Here is a 14,958-nt window from a genome sequence, read left to right as displayed (position 1 = left end):
TTGGATGCCCTTCCTTTCCCTCTAAAGGACCAGCTGTCCTTTCTCTTCTGGACGACAGGGATTAAAGATTTGAAAGGTGTTATTGAAGTCTTGGAAAGTTGCTGCAGTTCACCTTGTAGGTGGTGCACACTGAAGTTATTTGTGCTGGTGGTGGAGGGAGTCAGTGTTTATACTGGTGGAGAATGAGGCAACAAATGAATGGGTTGCTTCAGCCAGAATGGTGCCAAGTTTCTTGAGTGGTGTTGAAGTTGCACACATCCAGGCAAGTGGACAGTAATTAATCACATTCCTGAATGGCACTTTGTACACAATGGGCAAGCTTTGCCCAGTCAGGTAGAGTTACTCGCTACAGAATACCCAGCCTCTGACCAGCTCTTGTGGACACAGAGATCATCTCTCATTCTCCTAAACTCCAGAGTATATACCCAATTTACTTAGCTTCTCATTGTAAGATAACTCTCTTACCTCAGGAATCAATCTAGTTAATTAGTTACTTTCTCAATATGTCCTGCCAACTTCAAAGATTGTGCATGTGAATGCCCAGGTCGCTCTGTACTAGCACTTTTTTTAGAACTGTGCCATTGACCTGAATTTTACTGATCAACCGGACATTGGGTGGAAATGTGGATTGCCACACATACAGACAGGCAACAAGTATTCCTATGAGATTTTATCAGCAAAAAACGATTAACAGCCAGCAGATGGAAGAGCTGTCCAATTAACTGTGCAGGCTGCATGGAATTGCCATTTTTAAAGCTACATGTACCACAGCAGTTAGACAGGTTGAAAACATGGATGAGCAGAATGAGAAGAGTCACTCCACGATTTAACAACTCCTCCTACAGATAGTCAGAGAAATAATTGATGTCCTGTTTCAATCTGATAGGAGGATGAGTCCAACAAATCTCAAAAAGAAGGCATTACTGGCTGAAATTGCTTACAGCAGAGGGGTCATTGCAAGATCCTGGATTGGTTTGGAAAGGTAGAGAGTTGCAAACTGGAAGTTCAGTATAAATTGAAAAGTACCCATGAAATGTGAAGCCAGGAGGAAGAACCGATCAAGGGATAACACCAGGCACCATCATCCACACTGAGGTGCCCAATTTACTTATTTTAATACCTTGGGATGGAACTCATTAGGTCCTGGAGATTTTTCTATCCTTAGTCTTATTACTTCCTCCATGACATTTTTATTTACTCCAATTAAGTCCTGAATGCGTTTTCATTATTAGTTCTGGTATTTTATCCTCATCTTCTACTCTGCAGACTGATATAAATAGTGTACTTAGAAAGTGTGCCATTTTTGATTTTCAATCATTGAATTTCCTCCTGCTGTCTTTAAGGGGTCCACATTACCTGACGTCACCATCCTTCTGTTAATACACTTGCGAAAACTCAGATATCCCCTAGAAGCACCGCTCAAAGGCCTGGCAAGATCTAAGCCAGATTTTTATGCACCCCCTAGCAGGTTCAGAGGCCGGGGAACCAATTAATGGCCACTTAAGGGCCAATTTCCGCTCAGCCTGTAATTTTAGGCTAATGGGCAGATGACAGATTGATAGGGGGAAAGCCGGAAATGAAGAAAGGTTGAACTCAGGCGGGAAGGAAGCATGTCCATCAGAAGCCCGCTTCTGACTGGGGACACCCTCCCCTTAAGGCCCACTGATCTCTGGACCTCTCTCGGCCCTCGGCCTATCCCGAGACCAAAATCCTCTCCTTCATGTCCCCTCAGGCCTTCCCTACCCTCCTCGCATTGGGACCCCTGACACTTGCCTTGGCCTCCCGTTCCTGGCACTTGAGGCTCTGGCAGCTCTGTGCAGGCCCACTTCCAGCCACTGCAGCACTGTTGCAGGAGGGACTGGAGAGCTGCCAGCCAATCTGACTCGCCGGCAGCTCTCCAAGAGCTGCTGCAAAATTCCTTAGAAAGCTTTATATTATTCAAAGTGTTATATAAATGTGACTTGCTGTTAATGCTGCTGCGGGCAAATGTATCCAGCCCATTAGTTATATGAATATATATGTAAACATATGAAATAGAAGCAGAAGTAGGCCATTCAACCCCTTGAGCCTGCTCTGCCATTCAATAAGATCTTGGCTGATTTGTTTGTGTTTTGAATTACACATTTCCGTCTAAGCCCGATCAACTTTGATTCCTTTATCTAACAAGAACCTATCTACCTCTGCCTTAAAAATATTCAATGACCCTGCCTTCTGAGGCAGGGAGCTCCAAAGTCACACGACCTTCTGAGAGAAAATAATTTTCCTCATCTCTGTCCTAAAAAGAGTGACCCCTAATTTTAAAACAGTGTCCCCTAGTTCTGGACTCACTCACAAGAGGAAACACCCTTTCCACATCCACTGAGCTGAGACCTTTCAGGATGTTATTTATGTCAATAAAGTCACTCCTCTTCTAAACTCCAGTGGAAACAAGCCCAGTCTGTCCAACCTTTCCCAATAACACAACACGTTCATTCAAGGGATCAATCTAGCAAACTTCTTCTGAACCGTCTCCAAAATATTTCCATCCTTTCTTAAATAAGGAGACCATATCTGCACACGGTATTTGAGATGTGGTCTCACCAAGGCCCCGCATAACTGAAGCATAACATCCTTAGTTTTATGTTCAATTCCTCCCATAATAAAGGATAGCATTCCATTAGCCTTCTTAATTAATTGCTGTACCTGAGTACTAGCTTAATGTGACTCATGCATGAGAACACCTAGATCCCTCTGCAACTTAGAATTCTGCAGTCATTCTCCATTTAAATAATGCTCTTTTTGTTTATTCTTCCTGCCAAAATGAACAACTTCACATTTTCCCAGCAGCCAGATTTTTTCCCACTTATTCAACATATCTCTATTGGTCTGCAAACTCCTTATCGCTTCTTCACAACATACTTTCCTTCCTATCTTTGTGTCATCTGCAAATTTAGCTAACAAGCCTTCACTTCCCTTACATAAATCATTGAAGTGAATTGTGAAAGCTGAGGCCCCAGCATTGACCCCTGCAGGACTCCACTCGTCATATCCTGCTAATCAGAAAAAACCCATTTATGCATACCTTCAGGGCAGAATTTTCTCGTTGGTGTGCGGGGGTAGACCCCGCACGCCGATGCATAAAATGACATGTGGTGACGTAGGTGCGTCCCAAAATCACAGCACGTCATTCCGACTTTTCGCTCGGCGGGCACGCGACAGAGGCGTCTGCGCGCCCGCCAAACTGTCAAAGGCCTGTTAAGACCATTAATAAACCAGTTTAGGTAATTGACAGGGCTGCCCATCCAACCTTAGGGTTGGCAGGCAGATGGAGAGCCCACGCAGCCTTCAAGTTTTTCATGAAACCTCATCCACGGGTGGGATGAGGTTTCATGAAGGTTTCATTAAATTAATAAATAAATTGTGCTCACTTCATAAACATGTCCCAGCTCATGTGACACTGGCACATGAGGGGACATGTCTGAATAACTTTTTGTCCCTTTAACTCAAAGTTTACATATGAAATTAATCTCCCTGAAACAGCTCTGTGCCTCAGGGAGATTTCTGCGCTGTTTCACGCACATGTGCGAAGCTCTTACTCTTCCACCTCCCCCCAGCCCGCAAAGGTAGAGCTGAGCGCTACCCAGCGTGCATCAAGATGGGTGGGCCTTAATTGGCCCGGCCATGTAAAATGACGGTGCGCAGCCGATTGCAGGCGATGTTCGGCTCCACACCTGCCCACACCCGCTCCTGACCAGCCCACCCAACAGGCAGAAGATTCTGCTCTCTGTTTTCTGCCAGGCAGTAAATCTACTGTCCATGCCAACATATTACGCCTACACCATAAGATTTTATTTTCAGCAATAACCTTTGATGTGGCACCTTATCAGATGCCTTCTGGAAATCTAAGTACAGTAAGTTTACAAGCTCCTCTTTATCCAGAACACATGGTACACTTTCAAAGAACTCTAATAAATTGGTTAAACATGATTTCTCTTTCACAAAAGCCATGCTGACCTTCAGTTTCTCAGCCCAGCTACAACCTCTTTAATGATGGATTCTAATACCTTCCCCATGGCAAACATCAAGCTAACTGGCCTATACTTTCCTGTTTTCTGCCTCCCTCTCTTCCTGAATAGAGGGGTTATATTTGCTACTTCATAGTTTGATGGAACCTTTCTAGAATCTAGGGAATGTTGGAAAATTAACAACAATGCACCTACTGCCTCATGTAATACAGGCAAACTACTGCAGATGATGGAAATCTGAAACAAAAACAAAAGGCGCTGCAAAAGCTCAGCAGGACTGACAGCATCTGTGGAGAAAAAGACAGAGTTAATGGGCAGAATTTTGCCCCTGACTGGCGGGCGGGCCCGACCGACTCGGTGGCGAGTGGGCAGCTGATTACTGCCGCAGAAATGGGCTGCGCCGCCATTTTGCGCAGGCGGGACAATTAAGGCCTGCCCAGTGGGTTAGCGACTCGCGTGTAGAATGGGAAAATCGTTGCAGTGGCGGGCGTGCTCAGACCGCCGGTTCCAATGGAGACCTGGCAGTCTGTATGAAGAGTGGCCAGGCAGCCTCATTGAGGCAGTGCACCATGGCCACTGACAGAGGGTGGCACAGGAGGAGGAGGAAGAGAAGGGGGGCAGGCTGCAGGATAGGCCAGCGGGGGGCCACTGTGCCCCTCGCTTCTCAGATGCAAGCCTTGCTGTCCTCATCGAAGAGGTGTCCAACCGTCGGGATATTTTGTATCCAGAGGATGGGAGGAGGAGGGCCCCCCATATCACCAGGCAGGTGTGGCAGGAGGTGGGGAAGGCAGTAAGCGCCCATGACGATGTGCGGCGCACAGGGATACAGTGCCGCATGCGATTCAATGATTTGTTGCGCTCTGGAAGGGTGAGTACCATGTCACACCCCCCACGTCTTACTGTCGTTACTGCATTGGGCATTTGGCACATGCTGGGTGGGCAAACAAATAGTGACCATGCTTACATCAGCCTTAATGGTTGAGGAGAAGATGGGTTCTCCCCGCAGCATATGTTGGTGTTTGTCACATTTGAGTAGTCTGGGGGCAACCTGCAGGGGAGGCAGCTAGATACATACTCAGAACTCCAACACATGTCTTATTGATGGTGATGAGATGGTGGAAGGGGAGCCTCAAGGAGACGAACATTGGTGGGTTGGAAAATAGTCAAGAGGATGCCCAGACATTTGACATGCATACAGACAGACTGGTCAGAAGGCCTAAGGAATGCCACATGGAACATTATGTGGCATTGGAGTGGGGAGAGTGCAGAGGTACCTGACCTGGATGCATGCTGGCCTGGAGAGTTGCAGTGATGAGGAAACATTGTGAACATTTGAGACATTTGCAGTGGACCACAGGAGATTGACAGGTCCCATTATTGACCTTCATACCATTATGAGGGGCATAGAATGGGTGGACAGAAGGCAACATCCCTGGCGCAGGGATGACTAACGTGGTGGCATTTATTTAATTTGAGCGCCATGACGTTGACAGGTGAGGTGCTGAGGACCTTTTGGACAGAGTAATGTGGGACGCACTGGCTGAAAGGGTGGTAGAGGTACAAACTCTCCTAAGATGTAATAAGTCTTTGGCTGTGCAGCAGCAATGGCATGTTAGGCCATGGGGTAGTGGTCACAAATGGGATAAGGTGACTTTGGAAGGTGCTGAAGACACGGGACGAGAGATCTTTGTGTATGACCCACAAGTCTGACTATATCAGTCTGTAAATGAGCAGTGTTGCAGCATTAACGATTGCAGCAACCATCAGTGGTTTGAATGGTGGGGAGACAGAATGGATGGGACTGTGGCCCTCAAATACCTGGCCGCTACATCCCAGCCTCGCTGCCACCTGCTGCCCTTGCCGCCCTGGCCGCCTGCCTCCTCCCCAGCTCCATGGCCTGCTCCACGTAGGTGGTGAGGCGCTGGAGTATGACGTGCCCACCGCCAGTCCTCTGGCGCTCCCTGAGATTGTGTTCGATTTTTGTCTGCAGAGCAGAGAAGAGGATTTATTGGGGCTGATCGCTCATGTACTCTGCACGCGCACGCCGCACCCCAACCACAGAGGCTCATCTGAGGCCTCCAGCGGCTCCTGTCCACACTACTGGTGATCAGTCCGCAGAAGATAGTATGGCTGGTTCCAACCCCCTCCCCCAACGGACACCTTGGACACATTCGGTGTCCATCATTTTGAATAACACATGGGTCTTAGCGCCCATGGCAAGGAGGCTCAACTAGGTGTGGCACCAAGGCCAGCAGATGGCTCTTGGCCACGACATCTTGAGGCTCCCCTACCATCTCATCACCATCAATAAGACATGTGTTGGAGTTCTGAGTATGTATCTAGCTGCCTCCCCTGCAGGTTGCCCCCAGACTACTCAAATGTGACAAACACCAACATATGCTGCGGGGAGAACCCATCTTCTCCTCAACCATTAAGGCTGATGTAAGCATGGTCACTATTTGTTTGCCCACCCTTCATCCTTGAAGGATGAGCGACTTATGAGGCAGGGGGTTGGTGGGGTAAAGGATGAAAGGTGTTACTGACTGAACACCAACTAATGCACTGTCCTTGTTGTTAATTTAAGCACCACCATCGCATGGCCGCAGCCAACAAGTCCGGAGCCCCCTCTCCACACCTGAGGGCCAAGACGTGCAACTTGTGGCACATCATTTCAGCTAGCCAGGCACCATCGCAGCAACAAACACTTCGGTGGGGAATGTAACGTCAGCTAATGCCCGGGTCACAGTGGAGAGGGCACTTCACAATCGCTGGAGGAGATGGTAGGAACAGAGAATGCCGATGGCGTCAGTAGCTGGAGGACTGCAGGGGACCAGGCACATGCTGAGTCTGGCACTGATGATGTGCCTCTGGAGATGTCACCAATGCAGCAGCTGCAGGACAAGCGGCAGGATTTGTGGGAGCATCTGGCAGGGTTGATTGAGGGTGTGCTTCAGTTGGTCTCTGCGTGGAGGAGTCCAGGCAGAGTATAAGTGAAGGCATGAACCTCAGGACAGAGCTTCATGCTTCCTCCACTGAGAGATTGGTGACTCTCATGGAGAGGGGCTTTGATCGGATTGAGAGTCTACTGATTGGGTTACTCTCTGACCTGCAAGCCCTCACAGCAGTAATGGCCACAGGTGGCCATTCCCAATGTGGGAGATGTTCTGGGAACTAAGTGTCGGCGCTCGGTGCCCATGCATCTGCGGTGAGCAGGGAGGTCCAATGTGACCTCACGTCAGTGCAGCAGCTGCCTGTCGTCACTGCGATCTCCTCTCAGGGCGCTCCAGATGAAGGCAGCAGCTCCTCGTCCCCTCTGACAGTGACCGTTGCATCTGTTGAGGCTGCAACAACTGGGGAGGTGCCAATTCTGGAATTGGTCACTCCCTCCCAGGCGGGGCCATCACAGGCTCCACGGGCCAGAGGACACCCGCCAAGGTAATCAACGCCAACAGGACAGCAGAGTCAGCAGGCTGTCTCACAAGCCACTCCGAGTGATGAGGCGGCGCCCAGACGAAGCACCCACAAACGAAAGCATAAGGCACATTAGGCACTCCATGGGTATGTCACTGGTGATTTTGTGTTGGCCTTAGATTGGGGAACAAATAGTTAGGTTTGTAAGAGAGACATTTGTGTTTGATGTTGGACTGAATAAAGTCCAGTTTTTGGACCATGGCTGAGGGTGTTTCCTTTGTGCTGCATTTGTATGTTTCACAGACATCTGATGAGTGTTTGAGTGGACATTGATGTTTCTGCATTAAGCCCTTAGTTACAGCTGATGAGGTGGAAGATGTAGCACCTAAGTGCCACATGTGGAAGTGCCAGGCAATGCTGCTCCTGCTGATCGACGTGTGTGGAGCTAGCTGAAGGTTCACTGGATTAAATTGTCCCAGGTATCCCTGCCTCCTTGGTGTAGTAGCGGGTCGGCGTGCTGCCCCTCATCATCACCCTGTGCTTCCTCATCCTCTGAGCCACTGCTGGATTCATTATGTGCAGCCTCATCCACTGCATCAAGGTCTTCATCATCAACTGCACCCTCCCTTTCCAGCACAAGATTGTGCAGAGCGCAGCATGCTACAATTATCAGAGACGCGATTTGGGGGATACTGGAGTGCGGCCCCTGAGCGGTCTAGGCAACAGAAGCACATCTTGAGAAGACCAATGGCTCTCTCCACCACAGCCCTCGTGGAGTCGTGGCTCCTACTGTAGTGCTCCTCAGCTTCTGTTTTTGGATGGCAGAGTGGCATCATGAGCCACCTTCGGAGGGGATAGCCCTTGTCACCCACCAGCCAACCACTCAGCCGAGCCGGAGCACTGAAGAGTGCCAGCACCTGGGAGTGTCTGAGGATGAGGCGTCGTGGGAGCTGCCTGGGTACCTTGCACAAATTTGCAGAATCTGCATCCTGTGATCACACACTATCTGCATGTTCATGGATTGGAAACCCTTCCTGTTGACGAAGGCACCGAGCTCGCCTGCTGGCACCTTGATGGCAACATGTGTACTGGATGCAGGGGGAAGCCAGCAATGACCGCAAAGCCTCTGGCTCGCTGTTCCTGACTTGCCTGGTCGCATCGGAAGAGGATGAAGATCAATGCCCGTCTGAACAGAGCATCTGTAACATGCTTAACACAAGTGTGGACAGCTGATTGGGAGATAACACAAAGATCACCCACCGAGCCCAAGAAGGAGCCAGAGGCAAAAAAGTGGAGGGCACCTGTGAGCTTCAGAGCCACTGGCATGGGGTGTCCACCCACACAGTTAGGGGAGATCTCAGGGCCAATCATCTGACAGATATAGTTGACTGTCTCCCTTGACAGACGGAACCTCCTTTGGCACGGCACCTCAGTCATATTGAGGTATCTGCTTCGCCACCTGTGTACCCTGGCAGCAGGATCTTCTCTGGCCCCTTCCACCTTGGACAACCTCTTGGCCCTGCACCCCTTGTGCCTGCGCCTGGCCTCCCAAAGGTGGCTACCCTAGCGGCTGATTGTCCACTCCTGGCCTCCTTATTCTCTCCCTCCCTTCCTCCTCAGAGGAGCTGCCTCCAGTGAAGATGTCAGAACCCTTACACAGGCTAAATGGAGGCCTCTGGAAAGCTTCAGGCCCAAAAGATTACTGTCTGCAGACTGGTGAGCTGAAGCTTCAAAGTACACAGAAAGCTCTTGGAAATCGATCTGAACTGCTAACAATCACACAGGCACATTTAAAACACTTTCTGCATTAAATACTTCATGAAAAACATGAACAACTCCTCTGAGCCCACATATCCCGCCAGTACATGAGTTTTGATTAAAAAAATCACCTACCCGCCTGCCCGTTGGGTTCGTGCGCCGAGCCGAAGTTCACATGGCCCCCTCAAAATCCTCGCCAATTGGCAAGTTAAGTGCCTTAACAAGACCTTTAATTAATGGCAGGCACACGTCGCACTGCATAGCGTGCCTGCCGACCTAAATATCGCGATGGCACGTGCTGACGTCGGGACGCTCATGCGACATTTTAAGCGCTGATGTACAGGCTCCGCCACCCACATGTCAGCCAGAAAATTCTGCCCAGTGTCATACAGACTTGAAACGTTAACTGTGTCTTTCTCTCCACAGATGCTGTCTGACCTGCTGAGTTTTTCCAGCACTTTTTGTTTTTACATCTACTGCCTCATTAGCCACCTCTTATAAGACTCTAGGATGAAGCCTATCTGGACCCGGAGACTTGTCGGCCTGTGGCTCCTACAGTTTGTTCAGTACCGCTTCCCTAGTGTGTGTAATTTCACCAAGTTTCCCTCTCCCTTCCGCCTCCTGATTTACAGCTATTACTGGAACATTTTTGTATCTTCTATAGTGAAGACAGAAGCAAAATATTTGTTCATTTCATGAGTTATTTCATTATTATCTACTATTAACTCTCCATTCTCACTCTCTTGAGGATCAACACTCATTTCACTTAATCTTTTCCTTTTTAAATACCTATAGAAACTTTTGCTGTCCATTTTTACATTTATTGCTAGCTTCTTCTTATACTCTAATTTCTTTCTCCTGATTAACCTTTGAGTCATACTCTCCTGTTATTTATATTCTGACCAATCATTTGACCTGCCACTCATCCTTGCGCAGTTCTTTGATTTTTCCCTAAGTTTAATACTTTCTCTAACTTGTTTAGATAACCACGGATGGTGGGTCCTCCCTATAGAAATTTTCGTGATAGTAGGAAAATACTTATTCTTAAAATACTTATAGAAAATATACCCTTAAATGAGTACCACTGCTTTTCTATGGATCTATCCTCGGTTCGCTTCAGCTAGCTCAGCTTTCATCATATTGTGGCCGCTACTATGTCTAGGGGTGCCTTTACTCGGAGGTCATTACACACTACCAAGTCTAATATAATCTGCTCTCTGGTTGGTTCCAGAGCATGCTGCATTGAGAAACTAACACAAAAACCTCTAATGAACACCTCATCTAGGCAATTACTGCCAATCTGATTTTTCCAGTTTATATGTAGATTAAAGTCACCCAATTGCATAATAATCTCATACATCTGCTCTTGTTTATCAATTAAAATCTAACCATTTAAGGAGTATTTTGTTTTCGCAAAATGTATTCCATTAAATTTTTTTACGGTAAACTGTGTCTGTTAAGTAATAAAAACAAAAAGTGCTGGGAAAACTTAGCAGGTCTGGCAGCATCTGTGGAAAGAGAAACAGGGTTAATGTTTCGAGTCCGTATGACATTTTCAAAGCGAAAGAGAAGTAGAAATGTGACAGATTTTATACTGTTGAAGAGAGGTGGAGCAGGTGGAGCAAGATAGAAAGTTAGGGATAGGTGGGAGCTAAGGAGAGATTGACAGAGATGTCATGGACACAAGTCAAAGGGAGAGTTAACTGTAGTGGTAAACATTAAAGAAAGTGATAAAATTGGCATAAAGGTAGGATCAGGATGTGTTAATATCAGAATAAGGGTCAGTGCTCTGTGAAACCAGTGGCAGATGGCCGTGTTTGTTGGGGAGGAGGTGGGTTTCGGTAAAAAAACATTTAAAAATGAATAAATAAAAATAAATCCTAGTGGGGATAGAGGTGTAGACAGTTTGGACATTCATGGTGAAGAAGAGGCAGTCAGGGCCAGGAAACATGAAATTGTTGATATGACATAGAGCATCAGAGGAATCGCGAATGTAGGTGGGAAAAGCCTGGACAAGGGGAGAGAGAACGAAGTCAAGGTAGGAAGAAATGTGTTTTATGGGGCAGGAACAGGGATATGATGGGTCTACCGGGACAGTTCTGTTTGTGGATTTTGCGAAGGAGGTAAAAGCGAACTGTGTGGAGTTAGGAGACTTTTTGTACCCTTTTATGGGATGTGGGATTCGCTGGCTGGGCCAGCATTTATAGCCCATCCCTAGTTGCCCTTGAGAAGGTGGTGGTGAGCTGCCTTCTTGAACTGCTGCTGTCCATGTGATGTAGGTACACCCATAGTGCTGTTAGGAAAGGAGTTCCAGGATTTTGATCCAGCAACGGTGAAGGAATAGTGATATATTTCCAAGTCACGATGGTGAGTGGCTTGGGGGAGAACTTCCAGGTGGTGGTGTTCCCAACTATCTGTTGCCCTTGTCCTTCTAGGTGGTAATGTGCAGGTGCTTGGAAGGTGCTGCTGAAGGAGCCTTGGTGAATTCCTGCAGTGCATCTTGTAGATGGTACACACTACTGCTACTGTGCGTCGGTGGTGGAGGGTGTGAACGTGGTTATGGTGCCAATAAAGTGGGCTACTTTGCCCTGGATGTTGTCAAGCTTCTTGAGTGTGGTGAGAGCTGTACTCATCCAGGTAAGTGGGGCATATTCCATTACACTCCTGACTTGTGCCTTGCAGATGATGGACAGGCTTTGGGGAGTCAAGAAGTGAGCTACTCGTTGCACAATTTCTAGCCTCTGACCTGTTTTGTAGCCACAGTATTTATATGGCTAGTCTTTCCTGTCGCTTGCCATTTCACTTCACCATCTTGCACTCATGCTCATATTTCTGTACTTGGCCTTCTGCAATGTTCCAGTGAAGCCCAATGCAAACTGGAGGGAAAGCACCTCATCTTCCCATTAGGCACATTACAACTTTCCGGGCTTAACACTGAGTTCAACAACTTCAGACCATGAACACTGTCCACCATTTTGATTTTTTTCTCTTTTCTCTTTTTTTCCCCAACCCCCTCCTCCCACAGGACCAGCCTGTAACTTGTTCTTATGTTTTGCTTTCAGAGAGCACTGACTCTTATTTTGCTATTAACACATTCTGCCAGCTGACCTTTAGGCCTTAACACCTTTCTTAGTCTTCAACACGGTCATTAACACTCCCTTTATCTTATATCCATGACATCTTTGTCAAACCTCTCCTGAGCTCCCACTTATCCCTGACCTTCTATTTTGCTCCACAGTACAAAATACATAACATTTCTACCTCTTTTCAGCTCTGAAGAAGTCATATGGACTTGAAACATAAACTCTTTCCCTCTATCCACAGATGCTGCCAGACCTGCTGAGTTTTTCCAGCATTTTTTGTTTTTACTTCATAAATTCTTATGTAGTCTGCCACCAGAGAGTGGCAATTCATGCAGCCGTTAATACTATAAAGACCTTAAGTAGAATTAACATTACAGTAAGTTTTACCTCCACTTTTCGAATAATGACTTCAGAATCCTGGTCCCACACACGTGTGCTACCATCCTCAGTGATATATTCCTTACAAGCTGTAACCATTTGGTTTGTGACCTAAAGCCAGTAACATACAATCATAGCACAATTACCAAAATGCTGATGGATTCAAAGATTACATTCAGAAGTAGATGAAGGTATCTACCTTAATAAATAGGGAGGTCATCTGCTGTGAGGTGTTGTAGTATCTTGACACATTGTGGATCATTTGAATTGCATTTATCAAATTTGGAACACCTTTCGTCATAGTCACCTGCAAATTAAATTATTACATAACTGTGATTGTTATACTAGAAGACAAAAATACTTATAACAATAATAATATTCAGTTTTTGTCTGTCCAGACTGCTTTGAGTAGTCAGTTTAAGGGATCATGGACTGCCGTGGTTCAAGAAGGCAGCTCACCACCACCTTCTCAAGGGCAGTTAGGGATGGTTAATAAATGCTGACCGAGCCAGCAATGCCCAGATCCCATGAACAAATAAAAAAAAGCTGGTGAGTCCATTTGATGGGCGGTGCCTGGCTGCAGAGGCACATGGGTTGCACAGAGATAAAAGCAAAATACTACAGATGCTGGAAATCTAAAACAAATATAAAAAATGCTGCAAAAGCTCAGCAGGTCTGGCAGCTTCTGTGGAGAGAGAAGCAGAGTTAATGTTTCAAGTTCGTATGATTCTTCTTCCGAGCTAAAGAGCAGTAGAAATGTGATGGAATTTATACTGTTGAACAGAGGATGGAGCATGTGACACATGTGCAGCTGCCAACAGTCAGTGTGTTGCTGTCCCAATGCAAAGGCGGAACCTATGTGTGTGCGAAGAGATGCAGATTCTCTCTGATAGTCATGAAGGCTATATTTTTAAAAGCTGGGGCAGAAATCAGCTAGAAGCGCCAGGATTCATTTTCCCACCATCTCCCTCTGGTGACAATAAAATGTGTTAGCATGAAGACAATATCTGGGATCACCTCAGCAACAAATGCTCACAGTCCAGCGTTGCAGTAGGATGGATGCATGATGCACAGTAGGATCAGATGCATGAAAGGATATTGAAGGAAGTGAGAGTAGAAATTGCAGGGGCACTGGCCATAATATTTCAGTCCTCCCTAGACCCAGGGGAGGTGCCAAAGGACTGGAGAATTGCAAACATTATGCCCTTGTTCAAAAAAGATTGTAAGGATAAGCCCAGCAATTACAGACCAGTCAGTTTAACTTCAGTGGTGGGCAAGATTCTAGAAACAATTATGTGGGATAGAATTAGTAGTCAAATGGATAAATATTAGTTGATAAGGAAGATCCAGCTTGGATTTCTAAAGGGGAAATTGTGTTTAACTAACTTGCTGGAGTTTATTGAAGAGGTCGATGAAGGTAATGCTTCTGATGTGGTGTACATGGACTTTCAAAAGGTTTTAGATACAGTGCCACACAACAGACTTGTGAGAAAAGTAATTGTTCATGGAATTAAAGGGACAGTAGCAACATGGATACAAAATTGGCTGAAAATTAGGAAACAGAGAGTGATGGTCAATTGGTATTTTTCAGGCTAAAAGAAGGTTTGTACTGGAGTTCCCCAGGGGTCGGTATAGGGGCCCTTGCTTTTCCTGATACATATTAATGATCTAGATTTTGGTGTGCAGGGGACAATTTCAAAGCTTGCGGATGATACGAAGCTTAGGGGTGTTGTAAACTGTGAGGAGGACAGTATGGAACTTCAAAAGGACGGAGACAAGTTGGTAGATTGGGCAGCTAGGTGGCAGATGAAGTTCAATGCGGAGAAGTGTGAGATGATGCATTTTGGTAGGAAAAACTTGGACAGACAATAGAAAATAAGGGGTGAAATTTTGAAGGGTCCAGGAGCAGAAAGGCCTGGGAATATATGTGCATAGATCATTGTGGGTGGCAGGGCAGGTGGAGAGAGCAGTTAATAAAGCATATAGTATCCTGGGTTTAATTAATAGGTGCATAGAGTACAAGAATAAGGAGGTTATGCTGAATTTATATAAGACACTTGTTAGACCTCAGCTGGGGTATTGTGTACAATTCTGGGTGCCACATTATAGGGAGAATGTGAACATGTTGGAGAGAGTGCAGAAGAGGTTTACAAGAATGGTTCCAGGAATGAGAAACTTCAGTTGCTAAGATAGATTGGAGAGGTTGGGACTGTTCTACTTTGAGAGAAGAAGGCTAAGAGGACATTTGAGAGAAATGTTCAAAATCATGGGGAGGCTGGACAGAGTAGATAGGGAGAAGCCATTCCCGCTCGTAAATACTTCAT

General features: G+C 46.6%; 1 protein-coding gene across 1 annotated transcript in view; it reads right to left on the bottom strand.

Moving 5' to 3' along the window:
• The window catches only part of LOC121278118 (dynein heavy chain 8, axonemal-like), a 2,067,071-nt gene that overhangs the window by 1,781,827 nt on the left and 270,286 nt on the right, over positions 1-14,958 (bottom strand). Inside the window, 2 exon segments of the mRNA XM_041188205.1 lie at positions 12,644-12,745; positions 12,834-12,941. Coding sequence (XP_041044139.1) covers positions 12,644-12,745; positions 12,834-12,941 — 210 coding nt within the window.

Source organism: Carcharodon carcharias, chromosome 5, assembly GCF_017639515.1.
Source record: "Carcharodon carcharias isolate sCarCar2 chromosome 5, sCarCar2.pri, whole genome shotgun sequence".
NCBI classification, from domain to species: Eukaryota; Metazoa; Chordata; class Chondrichthyes; order Lamniformes; family Lamnidae; genus Carcharodon; species Carcharodon carcharias.
This window is presented reverse-complemented; position numbering and strand designations above follow the sequence as displayed.